General features: G+C 37.6%; 1 protein-coding gene across 7 annotated transcripts in view; it reads right to left on the bottom strand.

The window, feature by feature from the left end:
* Positions 1-23,070, bottom strand: part of vav2 (vav guanine nucleotide exchange factor 2) — a 197,515-nt gene that overhangs the window by 140,390 nt on the left and 34,055 nt on the right. For all 7 annotated transcript variants that reach the window (XM_088615333.1, XM_088615338.1, XM_088615339.1 and 4 more), the window contains exon 2: positions 2,678-2,794. In XM_088615333.1, coding sequence (XP_088471459.1) covers positions 2,678-2,794 — 117 coding nt within the window. The remainder of the gene's footprint in view (positions 1-2,677; positions 2,795-23,070) is intronic.

Below are 23,070 nucleotides of genomic sequence, written 5' to 3'. Positions count from 1 at the left end.
ACTACCATCTAGAAGGCATTATAAACAACATTACCCACTTTAGGTACCTAGGAAAATGATACAATTTCTGGATTTCAAAAGAATTTAATTTGATTAACTAATCACAAAAGGTAGATTGAATACAAGATAACTCTTTGGCTCTCCAGAATCGTATTGAATATATTGACATGTATGTATTGTTGCTCCCAATATATTAACTTTAGCAAATGATTCTTGTATGTAATATTGAAAGCCATCACACACTTTAATCTGACACAAGACAATCTGTTGTACCAAAATATTTTAATGGTGTCTTAGATATGAACATAAAGACTACTATGATTTGTGCAGCATGAGTAGTGCATTATATACTATCAATTAATTAAAGTATAAGGTCATGTTTATTCTTAGATGGAAAACTCATCTCATCATGGAAAACCAGTGATGGCATAAATCTCTTACTTTAAAACAAATCTTTTTGATACTTACATTTAGACAGCAGTGAATTTTAAATACCATTCAAATCAAGATCACAGAACCAGTTTATGGACTGCTCCACAATTCATCTTTAAAATATACAGTGTCTTGCAAAAGTATTCAGATCCTTGACCAATTCTCTCATTTTACTGAATTACAAATTCTACATTGAAATTTTGTTCTCTGTGATACTTTTATTTCTGATCATTATTCAGGTTGTGAATCTGAAGGGCACTGTTGGTTCAATTATCAGGAAGTGGAAGCTACATCAAACCACCCAGACACTGCCTAGAAAAGGTCGTCCCTCAAAACTCTCTGTACGAACAAGAAGGAACCCTGTGAGAGAAGCCACAGGGAGGCCACTGATCACTTTGAAGGAGCTACAGAATTCAGTGGCTGAGAGCGGAGTGAAGGTGCACCAGTCAACCATATCAAAAGCTCTGCATAACACTGGCCTGTATGGGAGGGTGGCACAAAAGAAGCCATTACTCAAAAAGAACCATGTGAAAGCACATCTGGGATTTGCCAAAAAGCATGATAGTGACCCAGTTGCGATGTGGGAAATGATTTTGTGGTGCAAATCTATCACTGCCCACACCTCAAAAAACAACATACCTACAGTGAAGTATGGTGGTAGCAGCATCATGCTGTGGGGCTGCTCTTCATCAGCAGGGACTGGGCATCACAGAAGGAAGAATGGATGGTGCAAACTACAGGGAAATACTGCAAGAGAACCTGTTTTTGGTCTGCTACAAAACTTTTTGGGAAAAAGTTCGGGAGACAGTTCATCTTTCAGCAGGACAATTATTTCTAAACACAAGGCCAAAGTAACATTGGAGTGGCTCAAGAACAAAAAGGTGAATGTCCTACAATGGCCCAGTCGTGGCCCTGATCTCAATCCAATTGAGAATCCGTAGCACTATTTGAAAATTACGGTGCACAGGCATCATCCGACTAACCTGAACAACCTGGATCAAATCTGTCTGGAAGAATGGGCCCAAATCATTTCTGAATAGTGTACAAAGCTGGTACATACTCACCCCAAAAGACTGTTATTGCTGCAAAAGGTGGCTCTTCAAATTATTAACATGTGGGGATTGAATACTTATGCAAACAGCATACTGTATTTCAGTTTTTTTTTCTTAAGAATACCTTTTAACATAAAACAATGTCACAATAAAATAATTAATTTTGAGGTTCAGTGCTTTGAAATATAAATATTATATAGAACTAAATAGGATTTTTGTAATTCAGTAAAATGAGAGAATTGATCAAGGGTCTGAATACTTTTGCAAGGTACTGTATATTATTTTGGAATGGACTGCAGGAACTGATCTATAATCAGAAAACTTTAAAATCATCCATGTAAAAAAAATCCTGTATTTGTGGCCTCAATGCAGGGAAGTCAACTATACCATTTATGAAGGTAATTCTATGTTAGAAAAGGATTTACCTAATCAATTGAGAAAAAAATAATGTACATTAATAGTACACATTTACACATCAGGACATTTACTGCAGCAATCTGAAAAAAATATCTTAGTCAAGGGGTCAAAAGCAAGGATTTGAAACCACAACCTTCCAGACTGTATTTTATAGTCCTTGCACTGAGATACTACATTTTGTAATGAAACTGAGAAACGCAATAACCCCAGGTAGTTTACAGAAAAAGAACAGAAAGGTTTTTTTTTTAAAGCTGCATATAGGCTGGTTTCTATTTTTTTCTGGTAAGACAGCTGCTGAAGAACTTAATAGAGTTTTCATGTGATGTAAAAAGCAGCGAAGTTCAAATTTCTGGTCATTATATTGGTTAATTCAGGCTTGAAGGCAAACTTAACAAAGTTGTTATTTCTTGGTGTGAGACCAGTGCCAATTAACTCTGCTGCAAGAGTGCACTGAACCATTCATTACTTATTTAAATATGCATTGGAATTAAATGTCAATTAAAATGATACAAGCACTTTATTCACTCCAAGGCTTTTTGGAGATTAACATTGCAGCTGAACTTTGCAGAGAGATTGTTTTTACCACTGCCAATGGAAATACATAGCGAGCAATTAAAAATAAACAGGTGCAAGTCCCAGGTCATCATCTTTAAAGAAGCCGTGGCTCTAGTTAATTATCTTTATATACCTGTGACTTGCTGTTACCTGAAACCTGAGACCCCTGGCACTTCCCCTGATGACAACATGTGTAACACACTTTGGCCATAAGGTCCTACCTTCCCAAAATCCCGGACATCAAAGAGATCAAAGGGGTCAAACAGATCGCTGTTGCGTAGTCCAAACTTGTCGTGGCAAACCTTGAGAAACGTCCGGATATTCTTCAGGCACAGAAACTGAGGGAGAAAGTAAAAAAAAGGAAAAGATACTATAGTGCAAACCATACAGATCAATTCTGAAGAACACAGATAAAACAAAAGGTAATTTAAAAGTCCATTTACAAAGAAACATATTTTCCCACAGTAAGGAGATGAAGAGTGTTATGGTAATAGGTCTTATTACCAGGAAGTATATCTGCTATTGAACCAATGTGTGTTATCTTGAGCAGGTTACTTTATGTTCTGCTGCTTATTTCTGATGAGAATTAAGACTAGATTTCTGTTGTAAGTGACATTACATCACAAGTACCAGATGCCAGTTCACCCTTCAGGTCTCTGTAAACTACTATGGATATCTGCTAAGTAAATAACTGTCATATCATCGTTACCAAGTCTTCACTTCAAAAAGCAATACAGAAGACAAAAGTGTACAAAGCTTCTTTTGTTAGCACTGTGAATCATCATCTCATTCACTCTATTCTTGTACTGTTTCAATGCGACAATAGTTTGGTTATATTCATTTAAATGTAGGAATAAGTGATGAATTCTGGCATTCCTGACAAAATGCAACTAATAACACAAAGCAAAAAATGAATCCTTTATGGTGTAGGCACAGCAATGACAGGTGTCAGCTGTGAAGACAGTGCAGATAATCCACAGTGCTAGATAATTGAGGCCGTTGTTATGCTGTCAGGTTTTTTTAAATTGAAAAACATGCAAAAGTCCCATGAGAGATCAACAGCATATTGTTTTATTATGAGCTCAATTAACTGTAACGGCTCCTATAGCATTAGGCAAAATATACTGTAGACCCAGGGTTAACATATTGTCAACTCATTAGGGTAATGATGTTTTGTGATCAAGTATTACAAAGTTCTATTTATAAATCTAGAACCCCATAAAAGTAGAAAAAAACTCATCTAATACTGTAGACCTGAATTCCTAAAGTGAAAGTATTTTTTGCTGTTGTGGCACAAATAAAAATTAAATGTAGCTGGCACTGTATTTTTTATTTTCTGCACTCAGGAGTAGGTTCAGAATCTTGATCATAAAATAAAAACAAATCTGGCTAAAATGCCATTAACTCCTATGTTAGAATGCAGTGCATCACACAGTGATTTATGGACTCCAAAAATCCTTTATATGAGCACAGCTTTTCCAGTGTAGCTGTAGGAAATATTTATAGCTAAGCCACTATAAATGTAAGAAAAAAAAATCACACAACTTGTACCTGAGAATGATTATTGAATACTAAATATTTTTTTTTTATTTGCAATATGAAATTCCAAGAAGGCTGATGCACGGAAGAATTCATTTTTCTTTGTCTTTGTCTAAAACATGCATCTCACAAAAGCATTACATTTTCTGCACCTACTCCATCTCTGAGTCACAGCACACGTAAGATTTAAAGCTTCACACACAGGCACAGCATAAAGTCACCTGCCCCATCCTGTCTGAAATTTATGTTAATGAGTGGATATCTGCTGTCTCTCTTTCTGCCAGACAACAGTCAAAACATGTGCTTAAAGATCTTATATGAAACTACTAACACTTGTCCAAAAACATAGAATTTGATGACCTACTGTATGATCAAGCAGTGCTCACATTTAGGACATGTCGAGAAGTAATTTTGTTGCTGTAAAAAATATTTGCCATCATCCACATTCAATTGTGAGCCATAAATGGTTTTAAAATTCAGTGATAAACTAACTTCCATGTTGTAGGTTTAACTGTCATCTTTTATATTCCTGGCTTTTTATATTCCTTTGTTATTTTTGTTTCTTATTCTTAATTTGGGTTTCAAGGCAGACTTTGTATAGCCCTGCGATGCAAGTCATGAATTGGCACTTGATACATAAAATTGAGTTGATTTAATCTAATTACTATGTAGGCCTCTCTCATGTGCTACAATTGTAGTTCATGAGAGAGGCCAATTGTCTTGACGAATTCTGAACTGAACAGACAAATCTAACCTCCTCCTGTCAGGTTTTTTTTTTTAAAGCAAAGAAGATCCTTCAGGTTCTGCAATATCTCAAAACAGGTTTAAATGAAACCCTGGGCACCAAGACAGCGTTTGGAAAGTAACTCCGTGTAAATGCTTGAGGAACTGTTGAGGAACTGAGGAACTGAGCCCTAAGGTGATATGTTTTCAAGAAGTAAGACAAAAGCAAAAAAAAAAAAAACAGAATATCATGAATAAACACTGAGATGATTGAAAAGTAACTACTTCATGTAACAAAGAGCATAAAGAGAAGGATTCTTGAAATGACTTCCCTGGTCTCAGAGAGAATAATACATCACCTAATCCACATGAGGCAGCCTAATTGATTAGCCCAGCTTCCATTCTGTTTTTAATAGAAGGGGAAAATTAAAACAATATGAAAGTTTAATAATAAACCTTGCTTTCAGTAATAAAAGAGGTAATATTGGGTTGGAGGCATACTGACAGAACAATGAACTGTAAGAAGTGCGGGAGACAATCCACAGGAAATAAGTTCTCTCTTCCCCTTTGGTGTCAATCTTACTGCATGCACTCCCCACAAATTACAAGGAATAAAAAGGAAAAACCCTTAGAGGGTGCTACGCTTGTAGATTATGAAAAGCCCAGTGATGAGCCAAAGACTACTGCCCCCCCACCTCCCAAGAGCAGTGAAATCATCTCGCAGTCCGTCACCAGCATGACTTGATCTAGGATATTCTGCCGTGATTCACTTCATACCTTTTTAAACCAGCATGCAAAAGCAGTGCAGGTGGCATGGCACAGTCATGCTTTCACTGGATGAGATAAAGGATGTTTTTCTTCTGACAAATGAGTGAATACTGGGGGAAAGCGTCTGGAGAAAACAGGGCTTTAGAAGTAAGCCATATATAAATGCCAAACCCTTCCAGACTCAGTGCTGTGTGACTCACCCATTTACAACTCTGTACTAAACAAAAGACAATCGTCTTCCCCCGATGTCTGTAAAATCCAGTCCTCAAAACCAGAGTTTCAGTGCTGTATTGTGGTCATTCCTTAATCTTTCCATTCGTCATTGGTTCTTTGTCATGGCTCACATTACCTGGAATCCCAATTAAGAGTTTGTTCAACCTGGGTTTTACTCCACTTCTTATAAATTAAAGCAGCCCATGAAAGACAGACTGACAAACTCAATCTTGTAATCAATGGCTCAACATGCATTTAGGTTGATCCTTCCAGGTCTCAAAGGTACAGGGATCTTTTACCTCCTCTACAAAAAGAGTGTGCTAAGAGCAATTAGAGGGAAAGCATTAAATGAATAATTTATGACAGAAGAAAGAATGTCATGGTCTGGAAATATTCTCCAGAACATACAGTAAATCAGTACTAAGACTCCTCAAACATGAAATGAAATAAGCGTTGTGGTTTTCATTCATTAAAGTTCATCTCACTGCCTGGTAATAACCAAGCTCTCATAACTGGTTCTCTTTCTACAAAGGCTGAAGGGATAACATGACAAAATATCTGCACTTCTCATCTGTGATTCATAAGATTTACTTGGTCCTTTTTTTTTGTCCCTTTAATGCCTGTTGGGAATTGATTCTGGCAGCTGTACCAGGGGAATGCTTTACTGGTTGAAAATTATTTGCTTTGAAGGATGCGTGAAAAAAACATCTCCATATATACAGTATAATTTCTGTAAATATGATAATTTTATCTGATTTTTTTATTTTCTAAGTCTTGCTTTCTTAATAGGTATTTTGGAAGTGCCTCTACCAGCAAAGGTTATGCTGCTTTTATTCCATGTCAGGCACAGGACAAAATTAACCTCACCTCGAAAAGTTTTCTGCAGAGCTCTATAGGTACCCTGAGTCAGCTCTGTAAAATAGACAGAGGTACTCTAATGTTCCAGACACTAGAGAGATATTCTCACTACTAGAACAATGTCATCATTATGTAATCATTATGACAGACAATAGTGGACCTCCTACATTAAACCTTTGTGTGCAGTCTTCCTCGTTTCATCATTGAATGAATAATCACTTGAGAAGGCTTGAATCACCAATTTAAGCAAAGAAACAGGTCAAAACAAAAGAAAAAATGCAGCTGATAACAGATGGTATTTGAAAGCACAATACTGGAAATGGTATGTTAATCAATAAACATGAATTTAAGCATTTCTAGCAAAGAACTTCCTGTCCTTCACATGTAAGGAAGATACACAGCAATATCTGATTCTGAACCAATTCAGCACCTTTAACTTGAAATATTTTTTGTTTAAAACCAATGCATTAATGCATCAAAGCTAAATATGACTGGCTGCTTGAGACACAGACCTTCAACTAATAATCCTCTCTGTATTAACTCGATGTAAAGACCTCACAGACTTTTTCAATTGGATAATACATATTTGAAATTGTTCATACTTTATTTACACATAATAAGGAAAAAATTGAGTGACAGGTTGAGAGACATTGAGTGACAGACTATATACTATACATCAAGCAAAGTTTAAGGAGTTTAACAAAAATGTGCAAAATTCCAGGAACATAATATATTTTGCAGAAAATACACTGACATTTTATTGAACAGACATGACGTAGGTAAATATATTATGCTGAATTTATTAACAATTCTTTGATATCAAACAACCTTTGGTATCAAAAGGGTGCATGGTTGCAAGCTGTAGGTTTGTAGTGTGCTGTATGTAGTTAGGGTTGGAAGCGACATTAGCTGAACTTCTGCGATATGCACTTTGGGCCCTTTTATCCTCCTAGAGCCTGGAGAAGCATGTGCCTGCTCACTGCCATGGCATGTAGGCATTGGTCTTAACAGGTGGAGCAAATTGGTTTTGGAGCCTTAGGTGCCTCATATTGGCAGCTATATCACCTTGCAACTTGCAATTGGCAACCACTGAAGCTAAGCAGGTGCGACTCTGGATGTGAGACCTCCTGGGAAAGCTAAGGTGGCTGTTGAAAGAGGTTTTAGAGGACCAGTAGGGGGAGCTCACCCTGCGGTCTGTGTGGGTCCTAATGCCCCAGTATAGTAATGGTGACACTGTACTGTAAAAAAGGCACCATCCTTTGGAAAAGACATAAAACCAAGTTCCTAACTCTCTTTGGTCATTTTGTTCTCAACAAAAGTAGAGGTGTTAACCATGGTGTCCTGTCCAATTTTCCCCCTGGCCTTTACCAATCATGGCCTTCTAATTATCCCTATCTATGAATTGGCTTCACTACTCTATTCCTTCTGCCAGCTGATAGCTGGTGTGGGGTGAGCATACTGGAACACGTTTGGCTGCTGTTGCACCATCCATGTGGGTGCCACATATTGTTGATGGTTAAGGGGAGTCCCCATTGCCTGTAAAGCTCTTTGATGCCAGAAGAACTGGCACTCTCATCTCTTGGAAGTGATTGTTCCATGAGCACCAAAGGATGTGCCATCTCCTGCTGGAGTGTTGTGCATTATAATGAGTCAGTGGGAAGGGCAAAAATCCCAGAACCTGATCAATGATTTAATGTCATGCAGGCAGGCTACCATCAATCACTACTAGTGGAATTCCACAGTGACTATACATTCTGCTCAGACTACAGCTAGACCTCGCCATCGATCTTGGTGAGGAGCCATGATTCCTGGTCTCATAGATCATATCCTTCAACTGACAAACTGTTTGTAACATCTTGCAAGGTTCAATGTTTCTAACTGTGAACAATGCACATGGTGAGCAACATTGCACTTAGCCTACACTTAGACAAACTGACAGCACAAAGGCAATGTTCTCTTGATTAGTGGAGCAAATTGGTTCTTTTCTGTTTCTTGATTTTTACAACACCTGGCATTCAACAGGTTGAATCACATCTTCATGTGTGTCCAACCACCTCTCTCACTAATGAGGCGACTTAATGCTTAAGCAACTATGAAAGCTATTCAAGTGTGTCACAGACACAAATGATCCAAGGAATCAAAATGATGAGAAAAACAATTAATCATTATCCAAAATTCTCATTATTCTTTTAAAAACAAACATGCATAACGAAAAGTTATTTTAATGCTCAGTTTACTTGCATCTGACATATTGACTATACCCTAAGCAACACATACAGCCAAAGTAATATCATTTCTACCCATGAAAGACTCATCTCTCCAACTGAGCTCAATAACATTAATCTTTATTAACATGGCTGTCATTTTTTATGTAATGAGATCAGATAGATTAATATACATAGTAAAATGAAAAACATAGTGTTTCATAGATTTACATAAATTGGGTTACAACATCTGAATTACTAAAAAGCTTCATCAGCATATGCCAATTAGAGGAGTGAATTATGGCTTTCAGACAAAACAGGATTGTCAATTTCACTCTTGAAAAAATAAATCAAGGGTCAAAGATGAATATTATTAATCAATTAAACTCAGAGAGGCTGAAGAAGGAAATTAACATTTTCCACTATTTAAGGCAAAATCTCCATTTACACTTTAGTTTGCATTTGGAGAAATTAAAAACTATGATACTGTTAGTGTGAACTGAGGAATGGAAAAGAAGCAACATACAGTATGCACGAGGGAATCAACGTAACACAGGAGGAGTGACTGACATACTGTGAGAATGACACTGCTGCACTAGTAACATCAGTTCTGGACATGACTGTACTTGGCCTCATCTTAGAACAAGACTGGACAAAATTCCAAAATATAAAGATTCCGTTCAGGAAAGGGGTACAGAAAACACAAATGCGAAGAATTGAACAAACTCTCAGAAAGAATGAACACAATGGGGGAGTAACTTCAGCCATGAGATAAAGGATTGGAGAAACACATCTCTTTTCCTGCCTTCTGTCAAACAGCATGTCCTGACATCACTAGCTTTCATCATCCCAAACACATAGGATCCTGCAAAAGAAGGCTCTTCTATGCAGTGGCAGTGGTATTGAGAGATTAAGAGTTATACCAAACAGAGGTTCATTTAATCCTGCAGCACCACACACAGTGAAGCCCTGATTGAATTAAACTTTCAGTCCACCTGCCAGTCACAAATGAAAAGCCTAGGACATAACGTGACAGCAGCTCTTTGTTTACATGTTGCTCTTTGCATCTGTTCTATGCAAACCTGCCATGAAGTACTGTGTTACAACTGGCACGTGGGTCATGGTTTTGACTTAATTCAGACCCAAGAAAGGCTGGCTTTGCCCTTTTGGAAATGGGGTCAAAGGCAATTGAAAAAAAATCACAGGACAAAACATTATGCATGCTGAGTATGAGAAATCAATGGAGATGCTGTCTTTGGAAGTCGTGTTCATATCCGGATCTCTCTGTGGGCAGTGAAAAGTGAAAAGCAGAGACATTCTCAAGGGCCTCCTGTTCAATACAGTACAACACTGCTCCCGTTGCAGTTTGGAGCCTGTAGATTGATCATTTCTGAAGTGGCTGATACACTCAATTAAAGTGGAAAATGACTTTAATTGCACAATATGATTCATTCACTGCATATTAATTTAGAATTATATCCAAACGCTAAAAATAATTAATGATTTAATCATATAATATAATAATACAAGAGCAGGTTCACTGCACTAATAAAAAAGATCTTTTAATTTTAGGATGTTCATAGAATTTTAAAATAAGATTCTGAAAGATAGTTTAATTAATACATTGCTAAACGTTTAGGGAGGAGGTGACGTGATATTTTTTTTCAAGAAGCTTTCATCCATGAAAGACACTTAAAGTAAGTTTTATAGTGTAATTAGCAAGGTCCTTGCACTTATCATTTATCCTCATCATTCAGCAGTGGAATTGTAATTTGCCTGCTAAAGGTCAAAGTATCGTCATTAAAGTGTCTCTGAGCCTTGGAATATTTTATTTAATTAACAATTATACATTTTAATTTTACATAATGGTAGCCTTGATCTTACAAATGTTAGAATAAATAGAAATACATAAATATAGAAATAGAAATATAGAAAATGATGTTGATTCAAATCGCAGATACATGGGGAAACTGTTTGAGATCCTAAATTAATTGAAATGAACATAGAACAAACCAGGCCTTATCCTCCGTTCACATTTAATTGTAAAAGTGATGTTAATTTAAAAGAAAGAATGAAAATATTGAGATAAAATAAGCCACTGAACTGCAATACATATACACAGAGCAGGGACAAAATGCAAATCACATCCTACTCAGCTATTCTGAACCAGCGCTTGCCTCCCATTATTACATTTTCTTTAGTCTTTTTTCTTCCAAAAGAAGGTGATCCAGAAGGCAAGTAGAATTATACTTCTATAACTCATGGCATCACAATATATCAAAGGAGGCAGTGACTCAGTACAGAACTTTATAAGAAGGATGAGATAGCAGACTAATCCCTGTGTCAGGGAGCTTTAGGAAAAATATAAAACACACAGGACCCTATGATCAAAATGAACACTTCATATGAGCTCCGTCTCCAGCAGAATGCTTTTATTAGTGAAGGAAGTGCACATACTAGCACTCCTAGGAACCAGAAACTAGCAAGCAACAAAATTAGAACAATGACAATGCTTTATGCTTCTTTTAAAGTACTGATTAAGAATCATACTTTTATTGAAACAGCTATTTTAATCCATTTTGTACAAAAAAAAGTTTTCACTAGTTTGACAGTTTGCATTTCTGTTATGTGCAGAGAGCCACCAATATCATGATGCTTCTTTTTCTTTTACTAAAGATTCCCCAATAGCTACAGTGGTCTACTGGCAAAAAAAAGTACAGCAAGTTAATAAATAACCATATAGTTCATAAACCTGATAGGAATGATTTTTTTATTTCGTAGAAAAATAAATCCTAATGTTTCTTGTTAGGTTTTGTCTCTCAACAAAAAGGTTAAAGCAGCTCATCTTTTCTTATAAACCATAAGCACACAGATCAGTGCGAGCAAGGGGGTCAACAAAATCTAATAGATGGATGGAACCCCACATCAAAGATAAGACATTTCCAAGCTTCCTTTAAATCTAAATGCAGAAGGCAAGTGTTATCAAATTCTGGGTTTACTGAAGCAGAAAGGGCTTCACCTCCACAAGTCTAAAAACACACGCCTTCACTCTGGATTTAGCCTGGTTTCCAACATGGCCATTAATTTTAAAACAGATGGCAAGAGATCACTTAGCTTAAGCTACTCAAATAAGCCCCTCAAGCCTCAAGTCTGCAACTGGCAGGAAGAGCTTGAATGAAGAACACAACCAGCAACCAAATAAATAGCATTTATACTGGCACAGCAAATCCTAATACTATCTCTGTGTGATTAATGATTCCAAGAAAAAGGTTTTAGGATTCACTGACAGACAACCAGTAAAAATAATTCCTATTCATTTCACTCATAGATGTGTGAACAAGACCAAATATAATCTATTTCAAATTAAACCACTAAAAGGTGCATGGTTTTAAACGTCTAGTCTACCTTCTGGAGGCACCAATATTTTGCTAAGCAGGTAAGCATTTTCATGATTGATTTCACTCCGTCTTTCCACGAGTATAATGACTTCTTATAATACATCCACATACATTAACAATAAATTGAAAATTCCTTTATAATATACATCCCTGTTGAAATGTCCCTGAAAACACCAAATAATGAAAAATAAACAAATGGGACAATTATGAAAAACAATGCTCAGAGCCAATAAAAAAATGAGTTTTTAAATTATATTTTAAAAGTCCAACAATTCAAAACAAGGCAAGCAAATGCATTATTTCAGGTAGTGGATTTTATTTTTCACAGCTTAATAATATTCTTGCAAGATTTGGGAATTGATGGCATAAAAAAGAGAATGAAATATGAACATAGAAAAACAACATTTCATCTAAGCACCATGTCTTTGCCATTTCCTTCATTGCTGTGAAAATTGCAGCATTGTTTTCATCCAACGATCCCATCCAGCCTCCAAGGACAATGTGATGAAGAATTTCTGAAGTGAGACAGCTTCACCTGCATGTCCTGGACAGCACTGTCATCAAGCTCAGGAGAGCAGCTTAAAGTGTTCAATTCCACTTTACTGAGCTATATTCTGAGCAATATGGTTCAGTAATGTTCTCACAATCTGCTCACCCAAAGCTCACTGGAGTGCTGCTCAGGCTGCTAAAATGTTTTCCCACTCACGTATTTCATTATTAAATGAATCTGTGATTATAGCAAATCTTTTTTGTGAGATTCAATTAAAGACATTATTATTCCCTTAAGCACATACTGTAGCAGTTTACTTGAAAGACATCTCTCTTTGACAAGGGATTTTTCTTATTTGCCCACTTGAAGAAATTTACTATAAGATGTCACTAAACTCCCAGGGAACTCATGGAAAGTGGCTGGTTAATAGCAGGAAGGCTTTCCGACTTCATATGTCAAATTGATTAAATTTTATTCAAAAAATATTTTGCATATATATCATCCACCCTTTTACAGGAATACATTAATACAAAATGCAAGAAAAAATAGATACTGTTTCTAATCTTCCTTAGAAATATCCTTAGGATATGCACATGAAAATACTGAGGAACAGAACCACAGTACTGGAAAAGAAGAGGCTGTTTCAGGAAAGGAATGGACAGACAGAAGGCAGTGACATTCCACATGCGAGCCTCGGGCTGAACTTTGAAAGCTTCTTGCTAAGATGGCTCTACAATATGGCAGTGCTCCTAATGGGCTGTCCCAAAGGCCCAGGGAGAGAGGGAGAGGTTACAACACAGGACTCTCGAGTTGCACTTGTCTCCGAGGCCTTCCCAACAACAGAGGAGAAATAAAGAAGCCCCATTGCCATTCATATTGTTTCTAGCCGCAAGGAAACTCAATCTGCAAAAAGCATATGACAATTGCGAAGGCTTTAATTCTGATCTTTTAGTGTGATTGCTGAATCATGATCAGTACCTGCGCTCTGTCTGCTGAGTGTGACATGCCTGAGTTCCAATCTAATCCTTTGTAGACTGCAATTCAGGACAAGAATAGAATAGAATTAAAGAAAAGGTCATTACCACTTGTTTGCTTTAATGTGCTTTCCTAATGACTGCAATATACCTAATAATCTTTATCTCCCTCCTGCAGCAAATTACTGTCAGATCTGCTAAATTAAATGATAACAAATTCAGACAAAAGAGACTGCAGACTTCAAATTGGAAAAAGCTCTTCATTTGACCTGCACATTTCAATTGCTGCGTAGATGAAGTAGCTTTTTTATAGCACCAAAACATGACATACAGTACACTGTCTAGAAAATCACTTTCAACTTCATTTCCAGTCAATGTCAGAATGTTGCCGATACTCGGTGTCTCATTCAACAAAAGCCTTTAGTAGAATTGCATTAAAAATCACAGAGAATAGAACTTTCTGGTTCTGTCTGCCCCATTCAGCATTCAAATCTACGAGTTCCTGGCGGTAGTTTGGAATGGATAGAGGGCACGCTGGCTGAGAAATCCTTGGTTTTTTGTGCATTAGTGACCCTAGTAGCTGAGCAGGTTTCAACAGGACTGAATGTTATCCGTGAGAAAATAGATAACTTTGATAAATGGCTCAACCGATAAATGCCTTAACAGGTTGAGCCCACAAGTCCAGGTGTGGGCGGTACAATACCTGGGCTGTGTCACTAGCAAACTGTGACCGAGAGTCCCCAGGTGGAAATGAAGTGTTGCTGAAGTGCAGCTGGGACTGGGTGGAACTCAGGCAGCCAGGGGATGTTCGGCTTGCTGCACAACAGCATAGTCGGGGACCTGCTGGACACCTGTGGGCTTGCTCTCATGTCAGTAAGGGATGCAGAACGTCTAGAACTGTTGCTGGAGAGTTTTTAGCAAGTCAGACAGTAAGTAAATGATTTTGATAGGTAGCCATGTGAGAGGAGTGAGTGTACAGGCTGTCATTCTGCTCAGGTTCTAAGGTTCAGTAAGAAGCCAGAAGGCGACATGTCAGCTCTGCTCGAAAATAGCTCTAGACTCCAGAGATTGATTCTAGTGTGGGACTCCTGTCTGTGTGGAGTTTTCATGTTCTCTCTGTTGATGTGGGTTTTTGCCAGGTGCTCTAGTTTCTCCCTACCTGAAAAGGAGGTTTGATAGCTCATCTAAATTTCTGCTTTCCAATGGGAGGTTTCAAGGGAAAACATAATTTATTTCAAGTACAGTCAGTACTAACTAAGGGACTATGAAGATACAGAAATCTCTTCTGTAGCCACATTCTTCGTCTGCAATCGCCCAGGATACTGTTTCATCAAAAGCCTGTAAAACCGCAGAGGATGCCATATCCCATACTGTTGTGTGTTCATGATAGAAAATGTGTTTAAAATTAATGCTTATATATTTTTATTCTCACAGTATATTGAAAAAGAAGGAAATTTAAAGAAAATATGCAACAAAACTGTATGGTACAAAGCGGTTTGGCAAATGACATGACATAGGCAACAAAACTCTAGTCTTCGACAATAAAACATGGACTTCCAGGGATTTTTCTAAAACATCAGAATAAGATTCTTAGATCAATAAGTTACTAGCAATCAAGGACCGACATAGCGGCCTCCCCTTGGTTTGGAAGGACACAAGTTTTCATTTACTCTAAAATTCTAAAGATGCATAGAAAGCAAAAAGTTTAAGAAACAATGTGGAATGCCCTAAGAATCACAGCAATAATAAAAAATATGGTAATAGAAGCATGGGAGAAAACAATCTAGTTAGCACACCTCAAAAGGAACTCCCTAATTAGCAATATTTAAATCAAGAGACAATGATAAGCAAGCCATTTTCAGAAACACTGTTTTAAATCAACAAGATTGTTTTTTTTCTTTTTACAGTAAGTCCCCAAGGTCTGACGTGTGAGAGGCAATTTGATGAGACACAGCAAACACAAGCTGGAAATTATTGCTATGGGTGATGTGCTGTATAATTATTACAAATGACTTTGCCCTGTGCATTTATATGCAAGGCTATGAATATGGAGATGAGCACTGAAGCGTCAGGGGGCTGGCACTCTTGTGGAATGAATGCAAGAACTATCCAAAGCAATCATGCTGAAAAATACAAGAATAATAGATCAACAAAATCTATAAAGAGACTTTCCCAAACCTGTTTTTAAAAAATTAAAAAATATTTTAAAGGAGTTTTAAAATCTCAATGAGATAATTTGACAGAAGAATACTACTATTACCAATTAGTCCCATAAGACAGCTGTGTGTTTTCCCCACGTGGCAATTTCTAAACAGAAGCACAGCTTGCTTTTGCTGATTTGGCTGTTTCAGTGTCACATGTAGAAGGTGTCTGATTTTATGTGTTCTAAAAGCCTTTAAGATTAGTGATCCCTTTGAAATTCTAAATATACTATACAGCAGTACAGCTGTTTACAAAAATCTTGGAAGTCACAAGATTAAATGTGTTTTGTTTTTGTGCTCATTTAATCCATGCCCTCTGTCTCTGTATTTGCTGATGGACATTTCCTTAAGAATACACATCTGATCCCATCTTGCACAAGGTATTTTCCCCCAGAAATGCTGACATGCTAAACTGAAAGGTACTGTACTAATGTATACATGATGAAGCAGACATTACAGGGGTAATTGCAGTGATGGGACTTCACACATTTTAGGATGGGTATACATTCATTTTAAGGAGTTTTTCAGTAAAAGTACTCAGAACTCAGGATGTTGGAAAATTAGAAAAGAACACCTGGCAAATACTTGATTTATCACTGAGGTACTGCAGAAGGAATTTTTATTATCCAGAACATGAAAGCATAATAAATTCACAATTCTCATAAAAGGGAAGATAATGGATCTTTGGGCATGAGCTTTCTTGCTAAGCACATGGAAGGCATCTTCTCTGGTAGTAGCATAGCACTAGCTTATGGATTGAGGAAGTATCCCATTATATAAATAAACTAAAACCAAAATTTCCAAATTCTTTAAGTGTGGTACTACACTGCTGCAAATAATTCCTTTTCTTCCTTATGTACTTCACTTATTTTCTATATACATTTATTTTGCTTGGGAGGAAGACATGAAGTGTTGTCAAAGAGCACAGAATTTCTTTGAAAAATCATTTTTATGCCATTAATGTAATTCCCTGTTCACAGTGCCGTCTTGAACTTGCTATACAGTATTTCATTTTGCTTTAGGCTTCACATGAGATGATCACACAAGAAGCAAACGGCCCATTTGCTAGTATAATAAGCACTTCTTGCTGACTCAGGCATACTGTAACTACAGCCCCCTTTAAAAGATGGATACAAAATATATTAAAAAGAGCTGTGTCTGTGCTGTTCTTTGCAAAGGTATGGAGGTAAATGCTTCACTGTAAACTAACTCAATTTGAGGTGAGTATGTATGCTGTATTGACTTGGCTGCAGTTCAGCAAATCACAAGAACCGCGATTGGGGAAAGCAGGCTGTGCGTGTGACTGAACCCAAATGAAAAGTAATAAAATGGTGCTGTATTTGGATTCACTGCATACAATTTCTTTGCAAAATGTCATTTACTATAGCTTTCTAATTACTAGTGGCAAAATGAGGAAGGTGGACCAAGTTTTAGAGCAGTGCACAGATCTAGCCTCTAAAAAGACAACTTCATCAATCTCACCTGGTACACACTTTGGGGAAGCTATTGGAAGCTCTCAGCTCTTTGCTCTGTTCCATGAGCAGCTCAAGAAGAGCAGAAGTGGCTGCATTCAAATACTGAAAGCCTTCATGATACCTGTGGGACTCATCTGCTACTCAATAAAGTAAATTCCATTTAACAGAGAAGGTTGTAAAACCAATTATAGAAGACAATAATGCAATCACCAACAGATAAAGGATTTATTACAGGATATAAGTTTCATAAAAAGCATTAGAATTGTCCTACGTGTAAAAGATCTTATTTACAAACTTTTGTTTGCCAAGTATTGGAGATAATTCTGTGGATGGCTGTCTAAGGCCTACTGGGACAAAAGATACAAAGGCATGAAAAGAAGTTGAACTGGACACAGAAATTATTTCAAATTTTTTATCCTTTTAGAAATGAACCATCCTAATGCTAAATAGCCTGAGGACAGTCAGTGGCAGAGTAGATTGTTTCATTCATTTTTTGTAAAATAGAAGCTGACTGCAATTCTCAGATTCTGGGGAAATCATTCAGCTAAGGAAAAATATATAACCTCAAAAGATAATTCATATTCAATCTGGAATACCTCTTTCTACACAATTAAAATATCTTTCATTTACAAATATTGCGGTAACTAGGAAATACATCATATTTTACTTCCTCTTGGCCTTGGCCTCTTGGATAGTATGTTTTTAACTAGGACTGCAGCTAAGCCTAAGCACATTATTTTCTTCTGAAGCTCCTAAGGTGACAGTGGCTTTGTGCCAACAGGAACTGGAGAGGAAGAGCTCCTTACAAAGGGCCCTGGGTCACTCAAAGTTAATGCGGTTAAATATTCAGTCCCATCACCACCATCTCGCCACTAGGCTCATGCCTCTATTACAACTAGGTCTATAGCACCTACCACCACTTTGTTAAGAACTTCTTTTAAATTAAAAATGTGAATGTTAATGAGCTCCTCAGAATAAAAGGATGTAATTTTAACAGGTTTTGCAAAAAGGGGGGTGTAGTGCAGTTTAGAATAAAGTGGTGAATCAAAGAGTTCAGTTGTTTGTTTTCCCCCATCCCGCTTTAGGTTCTGAGGTATTCTTTCATTGTTTCAAAGAAAATGTTAGATGTCGATTCAAACTTGCACAACCATGAGAGCCAACGAAATCAAAACAAAAGCCATTTCCCTTGCTTTATTTGAAAACCTTATTGATAACATATTAACATCTCTTATCACTGACATCGCATTAGCTAATGAAAAAAATTAAATGGCCCATCAAGCTAAAGAATTACCAACATTGTGGACTAATTAAGCCCTAACCACTAAAATCAGTGTCATTCAAAACCCACTTGGTCAAAGTGTAGCACATTTGCAGAGATGGATCTTTAACTGTTGGTCATTTCCACAGTTCATATATTCTTATCCTGCCAGGCTTGGATTTTACTTAGGAAGGAACGGCTGATGTTCAAATGCCACATGCCAATAAGAGTCAGTTGCAGAATGGTGTCAGGCAGACAGCACTAGCAGTTTTTAATGAGTTCCATGTTGCTGAAGGGCAGGATGCTGTCAGCCAGCGAGATTGAAAGTGTCTGTCCACATAAAAACAGGCAAGTGCAACTACTATACAGGGCCTTAATTCTGACCTTGACAATGTCACTGTTAGTTGGCTGTGCGGAAAACACAGACATTGCCAGCCACTTGTTTCAGTGATGACCTGACATTACCCATCTCTTAAACAAAGAAACTATTTAAAACTATGCTTTGGAGCAGTAACAGTTTGGCAGCCTTGGTTTAGTAATTAGCCACAAGGGAGTGACTAAGCCTACCAATTCCTGCCCAATTTGTGACAGGCAGCACTCAAATTTTTTCCTTTCATTTGCTAATCAAAGCTGAGGCTTCATCTGTGTCAATTGATCTGATTGATCATGACCTGAACTATGCAATGGTGTGCCGTTGGCATGTGGTGTCAGGGATTGCGAGCCAGGCAGCACCGAAAACACCCCTTTTGTGACAATGTGCTCTATAATGAGTTCAAATGAATAAGTAATAGGAAGTAAATTTACTGGAAAAGCCGACAGTCATTAACGTCAGATCTTTGAAGTAACTTCTGTAGAAAAATGAGGGGTAGAAAACGCAAAAAAAATACATAAAGAAAATGCTTAAAAATTGTACTTTTAATGTAATGTAATGTAATGTAATGTAATGTTTCTTTATTAGCCCTATACAGTTTCTTGCATTAGGAATTCGTCTTTTCTCAGACCCCAGCTTTTCTCCATGGAGACACAGACACACAGACAGAGAGAGAAGCTTGGGGTCAGAGCGCAGGATCTGCCATTGTACAGCGCCCCTGGAGCAGTTGGGGTTAAGGGCCTTGCTCAGGGGCCTCTGCCGGCCGCAGGATTTGAACCGGCAACCTTCCAGTCACAAGCGTAGATCCTTTTCTCTTGGGCATTATCAGCATTTTTCAAGAATCTACAGAAAGAGCTGAGGCATGGTCTCCTTACCTCATGCCAGATCGCATGTTCATGGCTTTGTAACTGGAGTGTTGTGTGCCATTAAATGATGTAATAAAATTTAAAACATTTTATCAAAAATTGAAAAGATACATTTTGCAAACATTTTTTAGTACTCAACTCAGAAAACATCTTAAATCCTTTTGGCTTAATTAGCATATTTGTGGCTACATGTGAATCCTTAGATTAAACTATGAAAAAAGTATAAAAATATCTCTTGACAGAAAGTTTGTGTGTGATTATTCATAGTGCTCTATTAAATGTTTCCCCATTGATCCTACGCTAATTAAACTCTAATGAGGACTGAAACAGGTGTTTTCCTAGGGACCCTACTTTTCTATTGAAAATTATAACCAGATGTCAAGCATAACTTATCCATCAGTGTTTGTGATTTAAATATGCTATTAGGTTTTAACTGGAACACAATAATGGATATTTAATTATTACAACTTAGTTGCAAAACACATGGTGATGAGAGTATTTGTAATAGGACTGTTACTTTCCTAAAAAACTAGGGCATTGTTCATGAATCTGAGTAATCACACACAATTCCCTATAAAACTGGCACAATCTGAACAAAGTTGAAGAAGGCATGTTACACTGCTGTTGGAAATTTCACTGCTGGTGTAGTGGACATGTCAGTGTAGGAAGAAACTGCAACTTGAATAATGAACTACGCAATAGTCATGCATTATTATAGTCTTCTATAACAATATTATGCACTACAAAAACCCAGGTAAGACAATACCATGGTGAACTGCATTTTGGTATAAATGGCTACTAGAGTCTCACAACTGCAATGTCAATAGTCTCATTATTGCACGGGTGGCACTTTGCTCAGAGAGAGACCCAAACTGCTGCCAGGAGAACAAGTAGCAAATTCAATTAACCTGGTGTCCTCATAAGTAAAAAGGAATTTTAAGAAAGGACATTTACCAAACTTCCGATCCCAAAGATTTTTACATTAAATTATTGTAAGTCTGCAATGGGTGCAGCATGGTGATGCATCAGCCAAAAGACGTGTATTACTCGACTTCTGGGAAAACTGGCCTGGACTGGCAGCCCGTCCAGGGTGTAACCTGCCTTGCGCCTATTCCTTGCTGGAACAGGCTCTGGCTCTCCCATGACCCAAAATAGCATGAATTGGTTAGAAAATGCATGGATGAAAGTTTGCAATAAGAGAGATGTAACATTAGCGCAAAGCACCTGCAACTTTATATGGAAGCGTCTGTCCTGTCACAGAAATAGTCATTTACTGTTATGTTTTCTTAAACAAGCCCATATTTTGTTTACTATCACTGGAGTGTTTATCTGCTCACCCACTTTCATAAAAGAGAGAAATCAGAATTTGCAGAGCTTGTTTTTAAACTCTACTGACTTTTCCCTATGCCTTACCGTTTCTTAGCATCTTCCCTAACTCATCTGTACAGACATCACAATATAAGGTTTGTTTTCACAACACAACTATGTTCAGCTCCTGATTACAATGAAAGATAATGGAATGCAGAACATAGGTAGAACTAGTCAGGTTACAAAATCTATACCTATTCCCTCATTCATCCAAAAAGGCAGATTTGCATCTCACCATTCCTGTCATGCATGCAGGTCTGCCATATTCAGCTTTAAAGTTCTCCAGCTTAATCTGCTGGAGCTCCACAGCATGCATTTTACATCCTTAAATTAGTACAAAGAAAAAGTCTAAGAGTTTCTCATTTGAGGTCAAGGGATGCAGGAATAGAATCACACCACCAATTTCAAAGCTGGATCTGCATGGAAGGTGACTTTAGCTGCCAGTTTCTTCCTCTTTCCTGCAGTGTCAAAGGCTCCCCACTGTAAAGGGAAATGTCTTGAGGAATTCCAAATAAAACTTATCAACCTGTTACACTACGCAGAGCAGATATATCAGAAGAATTAGAGCTGAAATTTCTTCTGCAGCTGGCATGTTTTGAATGTCTGTTGTTTTATCCAATCTCCAATTGTAATAATAATAATAATAATTGCTTACACTCATATAGTGCTTTTCTGGACACTCCACTCAAAGCACTTTACAGGTAATGGGGTCTCCCCTCCACCAATGTGTAGCCCCCACCTGGATGATGCAACAGCAGCCATAGTGCACCAGTACTCTCACCACACACCAGCTATCAGTGGGGAGGACAACAGAGAGATGAAGCCAAAGATGGGGATTTTTAGGAGGCCATGATCGGTAAAGGCCAATGGGAAATTAGGCCAGGACACCAAGATAAAAGCCCTACTCTTTTCGAGAAACGCTCTGGGATTGTTAATGACCACAGAGAGTCAGGACCTTGGCTTCATGTCTCATCCGAAGGAGGGCGCCTTTTTACAGTACAGTGTCCCTGTCACTCTAATGGGGCATTAAGACCCACACAGACTGCAGGGTGAACATCTCCTATGGGTCCCACTAGCACCACTTCCAGCAGCAACCTTCGCTTTCCCAGGAAGTCTCCCACCCAGGTACTGGCCAGGCTCACACCTGCTGACCTTCAGTGGGTTGTCAGTGAGATGCAAGGTGATGCTTGCTGGGGAATGGCAATTGTGCAGCTGACAAATATTTAGCATATTGTTGTAAATAGAGAGGGGTTTATAAGATATAAAATACAGAGTGGCATAATCAATAATTAAAAAAGAAATTATAAAATGTGTAAATTGTAAAAGATATGCCAAGAATATACCCGAGCAGTTGCTATAGTTGAGGCACCTGAGTTCTTTGGCCAAAGCTTAATCAACAAGAGTCAAACTAGGATAAACTAACATTTATTAACGATGACAATAACTTGATACCACACAATGACATTCAACATAAAACAAATGCTATTAACAAACAAGGCATCTGGAAGGCCTATGCCATGACCAACCAGAAAAAAACACACTATTAATCCAGCCAAAAGATCCTACAGTATAAAGTACCTAAACAGGTCCACAAGAGGAATAAACCTATGTTCTTAATAAAACAGAATTCAAACAAGAGCAAATTCTCCTAAAAATCCGTATGCTCCTATGTGACTGGAAATCTAACTCCTTACTTAAAAAATTGCATCCAATAACCAGGAGAGAACACCTTTAACCTAGGGATTCCTTATAAAAGAAATAAAACTTTACTTAAATAACAGAAGGGCAAACTCCCTTTGCTTCTTGGGAGCCCTTGATTTATTCATTGGAAAGACAAGTAGGCAGAAGCAGAGGCAAGAGAGTTATTTGAATTAAACTTTTAGACTTGGGATATGTATCTAAAACTTAT

The sequence above is a fragment of the Lepisosteus platostomus genome, chromosome 21 (assembly GCF_059453375.1).
Source record: "Lepisosteus platostomus isolate fLepPlt1 chromosome 21, fLepPlt1.hap1, whole genome shotgun sequence".
Classification (NCBI taxonomy): domain Eukaryota; kingdom Metazoa; phylum Chordata; class Actinopteri; order Semionotiformes; family Lepisosteidae; genus Lepisosteus; species Lepisosteus platostomus.
The sequence above is the reverse complement of the archived record's forward strand: the minus strand, read 5'-3'. Positions and strand labels throughout refer to the sequence as shown.